Genomic DNA, 11870 nt, shown 5'->3' on the forward strand with positions numbered 1-11870 from the left:
CCTTCCTGTCGCTGGGAAAAGAAGAGAAACCCCGTTTACTGAGGACTCAGTCTGTGCCAGACCATGTGGCAGGTCAGCTGCAAGCATTATGTCATTCGATTCTCATAATAACTTTGTGAGGGTGAGGATGAGAGTAATAGTTGCCAACGTTTATTGAGCAGCTACAATAAGCATGGCTGCTTTACACCGGTCTTCACATTTAGTCTTCACGCAACACCACGGGGTAGCTATTACTATTCTTGTTTTGCTCATGAAGCTATTGAGGCATAGAGTCGTTGTGAGACTTGGCCGCGGTCACATGGCTAGTGAGTACTGGGCTGATGTTAGGGCGCAGTGGTCTGACCACAGGATCTTTGCACCTGACGTTGGTTGGAGGAAAGGTGGCTTATCTGAGGGAGGCAGACTCAGGATTTCTCTCCAAATTTCTATCCCCTCTACTCCTCTCATCCCTGGGGACCAGGAACATTTAAAGATTACCCTCGGTGTCATTTCTCTCCTTCCTGCCCTCCCTCCCAACCCTTCCTGACTTTAGCCCCTGGTTTTACACTCATCTTCTCTCGGTTCATGGCCTCTCCCCTCCTGCCACCTAGCTTCCTGCACAGCATCCTGGTTTGTTGTGGTTCAGATTCCTGGTTCTTGGCTCCCACCAGTTCCGAGCATGGTCCTGAGCCCTGAGCGCACTTCCTCAAAGTCCACATGGGCGGTCCCCACTCCGGGTGATGCCAGGCTCAGACCTTATGGGGAGGGGTTCCAGAGACTGTAAACTCAGGAATGTGGGAGCTTCCTGGATGCCTCACTGCCACCTGCAATTATGGGTCTCAGTGGCTCTGCTTGGTGAAAGCATTGCCCCCAGGGCTGACTTTTAACTCCTCTCCTGGCCTGTTATTTCTCTGTTCAGGTCTGCAAGTTTGAAGCTGTCAGGGAACAATCAGCCCCTTTGCTGGAGGAGGGTTGGGCCGCCCACCCTACGTCAGTGTCTTCAGAAAACAGTTAGGGTTTGGGAGGGGATGGTATCGCCCTGAATGACATAGAGAGTCGGGAGGACAGACAGAGCTGCCCAGGGGCTTGGGCTTCTCAAAGAACACATCCCAACAAGAGGCAGGATGAAGTGGGCAGAAACACCAGGATGGAGTCTGGCTGGCAGTCTGCCCCCCTTCATCCCTCCCATCTCCCCAGCCCAGCATTCTTCATTCTGGAAGCAGGGAAGATCTGATGTACTCTGGGCACTCTTTGTGGCTCGGAGAAGAGGAGGATCATTCTGTGCTGCATCACCATGCCAAACAGAGGGCTGGACACCAAACACATTACACATGCATTTAATAGACGCATCCCAGGGAGGGAAGAGAGAGAGCCCACACTCCCAGCAGGCAGCTTATGAGCACCGTGAGATGGGGGGGCTGCCAACCTGGCATTGAGACGGCCTGGAAAACATCCACTTCCCATCTCTGCATCCGGAAGGTGGGGAGGAAGAAGGAAGAGCTGAAGGGAGGGTCTCTGCAAGATAAGCCCAATGTGAATCTTGAAAGAGGGTGGGCATCGGCACAGAGAGGGTGGGGGAGCACTCTGGGGACTGTCAGGAGGGCGGAGGCTGGCTTAAGCTGGGGAATGGGGTTTAGCCAGGACGCCAGGCTTCCTTCCCGGCAGCACAGGTGGGCCAGGGGAGAAGGAGAAGGACCCAGGTATCCTGTCTGCGAGTGTAGACAGGCCAGGTCAGCAAGCGGGCAGGCTTCAGGGCAGAGGTCGGGGAGCGGGCTGGCTGCACTTAATGCTTGTAGCTCTTCCGGCTGGAGGATGTGGTGGAGACAAACTTGACACCAGAGCCACTGCCCCCGAGGCCCCGGCTGCTACTGGCGCTGAAGCTGGAGCTGCCCAGGCCCGCACCCAGGCTGTGCCCAGTGCTGGTGGTGAAGGAGTAGCCGCTGCCCCCGCCGAGACCAAGGCTTCCGCCTCCAATGCTGCTGCCACCGCCGTAGCCACTGGAAACGGTGGAGGTGACCACAGCTGCCGGAAGACAGGACACAGGGTCAGAACCCAGGGCACCTGCAGTGTCAGGGCCTGTGCCCCGAAGTCCGTGGGGTGGGGATGGGTTGTCTGGTCAGGCAGCTGTTTGCATCCTTCCAGCTTCCCCACCTACTCAGTGACAGCTCTAGCCTATGCTCAGAGCCTGGTTTTCCCTGGGCCGTAATGCCGGGCACGCTCCCCGTCTGGAATGGCTTCCTGCCTCCTCTCTGCCACTGGGCGCCTCGCTTTTCCTTCCAGAACTTAATGGAGATTTCTGGCCTCCAGGAAGCGATTCTGGTCCACGTGCCTTTCCCTTTGATCCCATCACACTCCCTGCCACTCTGTCCCCATCTCCCTCTGTGGACCTGGCTCTGGTGTCTCTCTTTCTTCTGGGGGGGGGCACGTATGCACTTCCCTCGGTGTCCCCAGCCTCTGCACCCTGAATCCCAGAGTGGGGCTGGAGTAATCTTGCTAGACCAAGTGACAGATGACCTATTGGCCAGCCAACTCTGCTCCCATTCTCCCCCTCTGCACCTGCTCTTTTCCTAACTTTTATAACCACCCATCACCTTCAACATCCAGTACCCTACACTGGGCTCTTCAGAAGGGAAACTGAAATAAAAATGGACTGTTACAGAATGAATTGTGTCCTCTAAAAAAATATGTTGAAGTCCTCACCTCTAATACCTGCGAATGTAACCTTATTTGGCAATGGGATCTTGTAGATGGAATCCAGTTAAGATAAAATCATTAGGGAGGGCCCTACCCAATAGGACTCGTGTCCTTATAAGAAGAGGAAAGGCATCCACATGAAGACAGACACATAGGGAAAGGGCCATGTGATCACAGAGCCAGAGATTGGCAGGATGCAGGGCAGGGAGCACCAAGAGCTCTCCAGAAGTGTGAGACAGTTCATTTCTCTGGTTTGAAGCCCCCCAGTTTGTGGTACTGCAATGTGGCAGCCCTAGATAACAAACACGGACTTTCAGGCGCTTTCAAAAGAAAGGGAACTTCACAGGTTATGGCAGCCATCCCCAAAACTAGCTTTGAGGGTCTTGGGGGCCGCTAGACAAGGATATCAGCGAAGGAGGACAGCTGGGTAGTTCAGAGGGCTCTGCCTTCTAGAATCATCGGTTAGTATAATCATCGGTTTTGTGAATCTCGCATCAAGAAAACCAAACTCACTTGTAGGATGCAAGCTATAAAAGTTATCCCTGTCGGCCTCACGACGCCAGCAGTGAGCTCTGAGAGTGACTTCTGCCCTTAGCAGCACGGGGCTGCGCCAGCTTGCTAACGCCTCTCCTGTTCCCGAGCAGCTACGCCCACCTGCCCCTGTGCTCTCTCTGCCTTGAAAAACCCGGGTAGCCTTCTGCTGTTATACTCTGCAGAGTAAAACAGAGCGGCAGGGCTTCTCCCCACGCTGTTCAGGAAGGGGTGGCCTTCCTGGCCATGCCCTTGGGCCCAGCGTGGAGACTCCCTCCGAAGACTGAGGGCACACCAGGGTTTTATAAATCCTGTCCGCAGTGAATGCTCATGTCTGAACTAGACTCGCACCCCTGAGAGAAAGATGTGGGATCCCGGGGGGGTGGGTGGAAACTGTGGGTCTTCTAAACCCATGCAGAAGGGTCACAGCAAACTCCTCTCAGCCCCTCTGTGGTGCTCTGTCCCTTGCAAAGAGGTAAGAATTGGGACATTAAAGACTCTCTCCTAAAAAAAAAAAAAAAAGACTCCTACTGTGGCTCTCCTTTTAACGAATTCGAGACCTCAAACCTCAAAATGAACCCTATCCGTGAGGTCCCCTCCGATGCCTCATGCATGCCCTCTGCCCTCCCGCACAATGCCACCTCCCCTGCCCCAACCACATGCACACCAACTGACACAGAGGATGTCATACTCACAGATGTTAACTGGAGAAACGCCCTCTCCGCTCAGCCTGATCGGGGGGAGGGGGCAGAAGGAACGTTACTATTATGTCCAGCAGCTCGTGGGCATTTGAAATCACATTTTTGCAATTAAGCACATTAAAAAAACCCTTTATTATTTTTATTGCAGCAGTAGTGGAGGTTGAAATTATTTAAATACTAGTAGTATTAAAAATAATAATCTAATGAATGGCATAATGCGGAGTTTGAGGTTCCTAGGAGGAAAACCTGTAATCTCAGAAATACATTTTTTTGGTTCAAACTAGGTAGACTCCTGGAGAAAATTAAAGCTAATCGTACACTAGGGTCAGTTGAGAAGGGAGGGCTCCTTTAAGGAACAAGAAGATTTCTCTTTCAACAATGGACTGTTGTCATGCATGGGGCAGTGCTGGGGTGATTAGAGGTGTGGAGAGGAGTCTGAGTCATAAACATAACAATAACAATAATCAACCTGTTATTGTAGCAAGAGGAGTAATTTTGCTTTCGCATGCTAGGACAGAACTGGCCTTCATTCATAAACACGGACTTAGAACGTGAAAAAGGACTACGTACCTGTTACCTACATTAGGCCACTTAATTCTCTCCATGACCCCGTTAAGTAGGTTTGATGGATGGGGAAACTGAAGCTCAGAGAGGTTAATTAACTTGCCCATGATCACAAAGCAAGATTTGAAGCCAGACTCCTTTGGCTCCAAAGCCCGTATCTTTGGCCACTAAACTGAACGATCGCTGGCATTTTTCAAACACTTGTGTATCGTGCATTGTTCTAAGAACTTCATGTGTATTCCCTTATTTTAACCCTCTTAATAACATATGGGATAGAAAGCATGGTATGTATCTTCATTTCACAGGTGAGGAACAGAAAGGTAAAGTAATTTGCCCTGGGTCACATAGCTGGTAATCGGCATAACACAAAGCTCCTACTGAGCTTCGGGGATCAGATGATTTGGCCTCTTTATTCCATCACTGAAGAATTTGAGGACCAGAGAAAGGATACTGACTTTCCTGAGGTTGCGTAGTTAGTTAGTGGTAGGCCTGTCTGCCCAGATCCTGGGACAGTTTATTCTCAGCCCAGAGCCTTTCATACCATATATCCAGACCTGCCACATAACCCAATTGCTGATAGAATTTGATTACTTAGGACCTGATCAGATCCTAGATTTCTATGGGGTACGAAAAGCAGTTGTACTTCAAATAAGGGCATTTGATAATGATTTACTGGCCCCCCCAAAAATTGCACCTGTTGTTTTTGTTTTTTTCCCTCATAGCCCAGTTCTATTTTTGCTCCCTTTTCCAGGAGAGGAGGGGGCTGCAGCAACCTGAGACCTTAGGAATGCTTGCTTAGCTGCAATGGATAATTGCGTCTGTCCCCCCAATCTGTCCCCACCTGCACTCCTCGCCCTCCAGCAGCTTGCGGTAGGTGGCGATCTCCACATCCAGGGCCAGCTTGACATTCATGAGCTCCTGGTACTCGCGAAGCAGCCGGGCCATGTCCTGCTTGGCCTTCTGCAGGGCCTCCTCCAGGTCCACTAGCTTGGCCCGTGCATCCTTGAGGGCCAGCTCTCCACGCTGTTCTGCGTCAGCGATGGCCGTTTGCAGGCTGGAACACTATAAAAAAAAGAGGAGGCCACGAGCCTTACTGACAGCCCCTGGAGGTGCGGCGTGTCTTGGGCAGGAGTCCTGGAAGCATGGTGGAATGACCCGGGAGAAATGAGTGTGCAAGGAGCTCTTGGCCCTGCCAAAACCCTACCTGCTTCTTGACGCTGTCGATCTCGGCTCTCAGCCTCTGGATCACCCGGTTCATCTCAGAGATCTCTTGCTTGGTGTTTCGGAGATCATCCCCGTGCCGGCCGGCTGTGACCTGCAGCTCCTCGTACTGATGGAATTAGAGCAGTCAGTCCCCTCATCAAACGCCTGGGCTGTGTACTCTGCGTGTGCACAGCCTGGCCCACACATTCACTGATGATTCACACACTCCCTCGCTCATTCATTTGGGTGGTATTTCTTAGGCACATCTACTTGCCAGGCACATGCTAGGCTCTGGGAGTATCACAGAGAGCATCATCAGACCCCTGCTTACAGTTTATTGGGGAAGATAGATGTTAATGAAATATTATTGAATTTATAGTTCCAAACTGGGATGAGTGCCCCTTAGGAAATGAATGGGTAGAGTAACAAAGGAATCTGACCAGATATGGAGTTGTGGGGTGGGGGTCGGGGAAGCCCTTCCAGAGATAGAGGTGCTCGAGCTGCATGCTGAAGGATGTGAAGGAGTGACCTAAGTGATAGGCTGGGTGGGGAGAGAACATTCCAGACAGGGGAGACAGCCTGTGTGAAGACCCTGGGGCAGGGAGGAGCATGGTGAGCTCTAGGAGTGACAACGTGACTTGGTCAGTGTCCTTTGGGGATCCCGGTCATGGGGCATACATCCAGACCCACGTGACCATGAATTTTGGTAGCCCTCCAGACCTCAGTGTTGGGGGAGCAGGGGAGAGGTGCAGAGAATTGGTGTTAGATGGAGCCAGGCTGGAGGGGTCACAGTTCTGAAGACTTTGTAACAAAATCCCCCATCTGAGGGAGCTCTCTGCCCAGTGGTGCATATCCAGGATGTACTCATTTAGGAGAAACAAACACCCCTGTCTCCTGCCCACACCTTTCCCAGGGAAGAAGAGCCCCTGACCAAGTGAAGATCTGGCTGGCTTTGAAAGTGCTGAGTGGCCCAGCTCCTCCATTTCTAGATACACATGGTTTAAGGGAACAAGAGGCCCTGCCTACAAAAGGAATGGTTCACTGTAAATTTCAACCACTGTAAATTTCAACTTAGGCGCATCTCACCTCCACTTACCATCTGCCTCTGCCTCTGCAGGGGGCGTGCCTCTGCATTGTGCACCCCTGGCCCCTGACATCCTCTTCCTTCCTACCGTGTTGCAGTGGTAGGGACCAAGGCAGTGCACACAGCAGGGTGAAGGATGGAAGCCACATGTAGGTGAGCAGCTGGCCCTGAGATAGGTCTGCCCTGGGTAGGGAGCTGATCTCATGGATTGGACTATCCAGTCTACTACACCCTCCAATGCCAAACCTTCTTCTGGCCATCTGTGACTTTGGACAGTAGCTCTCCATTGTCATCCCAACCCCCCTCTTCTTGATATAGAGTCTTTTGCTTGGCAAAGTGCTCATTTCTGCCTTCCAGCCCCCACAGGACTGCTTGTTCAGCCTTAAATACCTCCCCCATCCTTGGCAATCTATTGTCCCTGGATGCTTCCAAATGGAAGGAAGACCCACCTGTTCTTGGAAGCTTTTTATTAACATGGTCTTTTCCCTTCCACGACCCCTCCATTTACTTCCTGGTCTCTCAGACCAAAAATAAACAGTTTATTTATTTACAAATCTGTAACCCTGCTTGACACATAGGTGTTGAATAAATAAGCCATCTAGAAATAGCTGTATGACTAGTCCTCCGTTGTTACGGAGTCTCACCCAGGCCCAACCAGATCATAAGTGATATGGGGACGAGGGCTGTCCTGAGCACCCAACATTGCTTGATCACATGTTAGTGTGTATGGTTGGGTTTCTACACCCATTTCAAGTTGATTTTTCATAGCACCAGACACTTTGGCCATGTTGAAAGAGACAGAAATGCTCACGTATTCCTGATGCTTGTGGCTAAGAGTTAAATGATTATTCGGGGCTTCAGATAACACTGGTTTTGGAACCTATCATAGAGGTGTCCACGCTCACCTTGGTCTGGTACCAGGACTCGGCCTCGGCCCGGCTATGGTTGGCGATGTCCTCATACTGGGCCTTGACCTCGGCGATGATGCTGTCCAGGTCCAGGCTGCGGTTGTTGTCCATGGACAACACCACGGACGTGTCGCTGACATGGCTCTGCATCTGGGACAGCTCCTGTGGAACCAGAAAACTCAGCGTCACCAAGGCATAAAAAGAAAGGTTCTCGAAATCACGCGACTGACTACCTGTCTAGATCATCCCTAGCAGGGACTCTTCCAGCCCTTCTCTGGGCACTTGAAGCCATTTAGGGACTCTCATGCTGAGCCCTGAGAAGTTTCTGGGTCACAGATCAGTGCGATGGGTGTGTGTCTCCCAGTATAGCTTCTCAAGATCCCCACCTGTGTGTTTTCCCTGAGTATAAAGAGTGGGTCAATGTTCTCTGGTCCAAATTATATTGAGTTGACTATGACATATGTTGATTCATATGCCAGCATAAAAGGTTCCTTCAGGATACAGTGAGTTTGGGGACCCTGCTTCTCCCTGTACAGTGTGACTTCATCACTCTCTACTTCTCTCTCCCCTTCAAAGACCCAGGTCTCTGCCTTCACAGTGGCAGTGCCCAGAATGAGGCATCTTCAGAGGGCAAGGAGCACCCTGACCAACGAGCTGAGGGGCAACTTGCCTTTTCTGAGCTTTTCTGGAAGGGGAGAGGGAGAGGTGTGTCTCGTTTCCTTGGGAATGCTACCCAAGGCCCTGGGATTCGAGAATCAGCACTGCCTGCTTGCTGTGCTGTGGGGCGGCGGGGCGGGGGGAGAGCCTCAGAGCAGGAGTAGGGTTTACTGTGGCAAGATTTCAAGGAGTTTTCCCAGGTGCCCGTGACCACCCAAGCCCCAACTTTGAGCCTCTGGGGCAAGATGCTGGATGGAGGCCCCATGTAGATGACATTCTCTGCAGCATCCTTTTCTTTCCAGGCTCCAGACCTAGGAGGGACAAAAACATCTGCAGGCTCTTACGGCCTCAAAGAGCATCCGGAAGAAGTTGATCTCATCAGTCAGAGAGTTGACCTTGGCCTCCAGTTCCACCTTGTTCATGTAGGCCGAATCCACATCCTAGAACAACAGCACAGGATGCTCCTCTGAGACCCCAGCCCCAAGCAGTGAGTCCAGAAGAAGTTGGACAGACTGACTCCTCCCTAGCCCTTCCAGGTTAGATTTCAGCAAACTCTGAGTCTGGGGCTTGGGGTTGGGGTGGGTGATTACAGAGAACTGGGGGCTTGAGTCCCCTGAGCTAACAGAAACCCTAGCAGGGTCAGGGGTCCATAAATACAGAGGGAGCATTTTGGCAGATTTGAGCTCTCCAGATACTCTCAAGGGTTATGTGCCATTTCTTGGGAGTCCCAAGAGTCGAGTCACTGCATACTCCAAGATTCAGTTTCGAATCTTCTCCTTTGAGAGACATTTCCACCCACCTTCTTCAGGGCCACAAACTCATTCTCGGCAGTGGTGCGCTTGTTAATTTCGTCCTCGTACCTGTAAGCACAGAGGAGAGGGGGCGTGCTGTTGAGCAAGCGTGCAGCTGAACTCTTCCCTGGCTGAGGAGCGTTTCTGGTGTAGCAAGAGTTAAGAGACCTCAAATCCTTTCTAGCTCTTCCACTGACCTGTGTGTGACTTGGGGTGATTCACTTAACCTCTATTTCTCCCTCTATAAAAGGGGAATCATTTCTTCTGCCAGAAGTTTTTTTTTTTTCTTCTTCTTCTTCTTCCTCTTCCTCTTGTAAGACTAGAAGGTGAGCATGGAACTTATGGGAATAGCAATATGTACTTATGACTCCATCTTATTAGAGATGCACAATTGCAATCTTTCACAAACGTTGCGGCCTCAAGTGGCTGCTGGAACTGTGGGGCCAATTTTGCTTGTTCAGGAAGGAAATGGTTCCTAGTAGATTTTGATGTATTTTCACTGAAACTCAGAGCAGCTGTGTGTATGATCAGCATGCTTTTAGTAAATAAGAGCAGCTCTAACTCAGAAACCAAGGGTAAAGCAGCTATGGGATTGGGGGGAGGGGACTATCCCTTTTTGTTGGATACCTCACCTACTGCAGCCTGGATGATGGCCAAATTTTGCCTCCCCGAGGAGGATTGCCTCGCTTACACTGGGAATGTACCAGCTCAATAATAGGGCCCGTGCCAGCAGAGTAAAAGAATATCCTGGCTGTGAAATGGTATTATGCTTTCCAGAGTAGCCATGTTATTTTAGATGATGCAGACATCCCTTTGCGGTCATGTGGACAGATTAGACTAGGCTACTTGTTAATAGTGATGTGTGAGATGAGAGTCCCTTTGTTACCCTACACCATGCTATCTTCAGATCATGGGATGATGATTTCAAGTTCCAAACCTCCCTGCTGCCACTGGTATTTGCTGCTTTGCACTTCGCTGGTCCTTATAAAAAGGAGTCCTGGGACGATTGTGTGACCAGAAGCCCGTCTTCCCCTTACCTAACTTTGAAATCTTCCACGACGTCCTGCATGTTCCTCAACTCAGCGTCCAGCCTGCCCCTCTCTGTGGTAACGCTGTCCAGCTGCCGGCGGAGGTCATTGATATAGGTGTCAAAGAAAGGCTCCAGGTTCTGCCTCACCGTCTTGGAGCCCTGCTCCTGAAGGAGCTCCCACTTGGTCTCTAAGACCTTGTTCTGCTGCTCCAGGAACCTCACCTGGTGGGAGGGAGAACGAAATCTTGAGATATTGGGGGGCAGAGACAGACACTCCAACTAATAAGGGAGAGAAGAAAAATCCACCTTTCACCTGATAACCATCTGTCAGCTATATAATTGACAACCCAAATCAGAATGAGAAAGCCCTCGACGCTACGTCACCGTTCTCTGAGGCTTCCCTAGAACTGGTGTGGTGGGCTTGGAGGTCTCTAGGGGGAGACTCTACTCTTGGGTTGAGTGTCTTGACAACACCTGCTCTGGGTGAGGCTAGTTTGCTCAGTGGAAACTCCTCCTGTGGGGAACAACTTCATTCTTCCCTCTGTGTTGGCTGAACCAACTGCGTGTCTCGCAGGGAGGATGAGGGAAATTTCCACAAGGTCCTGTGGGGCCATCTGGCCCCACTTGCGAGGTACTTGTTGAGTGGATGCGTTTTTCCACAGGGAGGCTGTTGCATCCCTGCTCCCTGTCCATGCAGGGGGCCTCTCCAAGAGTTCCTGCCACCCGACCCCAATGGCGCACATGCAGCCCCCCAGCTCACCTTGTCGATGAATGAGGCAAACTTGTTGTTGAGGGTCTTGATCTGCTCCCGCTCCTCTTTCCGCACTCGCTGGATGGTGGGGTCGATTTGCAGGTTGAGGGGAGTCAGGAGACTCTGGTTGACAGTGACCTCTTGGATGCCTCCAGGGGGGCACACGGGGAAGCCCGAGGCCCCGTAGCCTCCTCCGCCTGTGCCCCCATAGCCAAATCCACTGCTGACCCCGAACCCGCTGCTGGCCCTGCCACCAAAGCCACTTCGGAAGCTGCCGCCGCACCCCCCGATGGAGACCCGCCTGGTGCCCCCCAGGTTGTAGAGGCTGCGGCTCCCGAAGCCCGCCCCAGCGCTGCTCATCCTGCCCAGCCCCGCACCGCCTCCTGTGGAGCGGGCCACGGAGACGGAGCTGAAGCGGGAGCGGCCGGCCGCTGGGGTGGTGGCCGAGGCCGTGCTGAAGCTCCTGCGGCTGCCGGTCTGGAAAGTGATGCTGGACTGCCTGGACATGGTGGCTGAGCGAGGCTGGCGAGGAGAGCTCCTGACGCGGGCGCGTGCGCCAGGGGATGGAGAAGACGGGGCACCTGGGGAGCCCTGGGCCGCCTTGGCTTTTATGGGCCTGCGGGAGGGGCGGGGCGCGGCCGAGGGAGGCCTCTGATGGCATCCCCCAGGCATTCGCCAGCCCTGAGCTCATGCTCAGCGCCCCTCCGAGACAGTGTCAAGGCCACTGGTTGGTTCCCTGGCATCCCTCCCCCACGTGGAAACTCCTTTCCAGTCGCAACTTGATCAGCAGACGAATGAGAAGCACGCTAATTGCTTTCAGTCATGTCCTAATCATGCATCTCCTAATGGGCTCTAAAAACACTGCCTTGTTTCTAAACCGCTTTCTTAGGCCTGGGACCCACTCCCTCCTGTGCAAACATCGTGTGTCAAAACAAGTGCCCGCGATTCCCTGTTTCCCAGGCCTTCCTCTTCCCCGG

The 11870-nt window shown here is 52.3% G+C and overlaps 1 protein-coding gene across 1 annotated transcript; it reads right to left on the reverse strand.

Annotated features, from left to right (window-relative positions):
• Positions 1–1300: 1300 nt before the first annotated feature.
• On the reverse strand, positions 1301–11487 carry LOC118538448 (keratin, type II cytoskeletal 75). The gene is made up of 9 exons (XM_036096410.2): positions 10903–11487; positions 10150–10364; positions 9121–9181; positions 8666–8761; positions 7662–7826; positions 5674–5799; positions 5311–5531; positions 3900–3934; positions 1301–2001 (listed from the first exon to the last, which is right to left on the reverse strand). Exons 1-9 carry the CDS (start codon positions 11398–11400, stop codon positions 1763–1765), a joined length of 1656 nt encoding a protein of 551 aa, XP_035952303.1. The 5' UTR covers positions 11401–11487; the 3' UTR covers positions 1301–1762.
• Positions 11488–11870: the final 383 nt, after the last annotated feature.

The sequence above is a fragment of the Halichoerus grypus genome, chromosome 6, assembly GCF_964656455.1.
Source record: "Halichoerus grypus chromosome 6, mHalGry1.hap1.1, whole genome shotgun sequence".
NCBI classification, from domain to species: Eukaryota; Metazoa; Chordata; class Mammalia; order Carnivora; family Phocidae; genus Halichoerus; species Halichoerus grypus.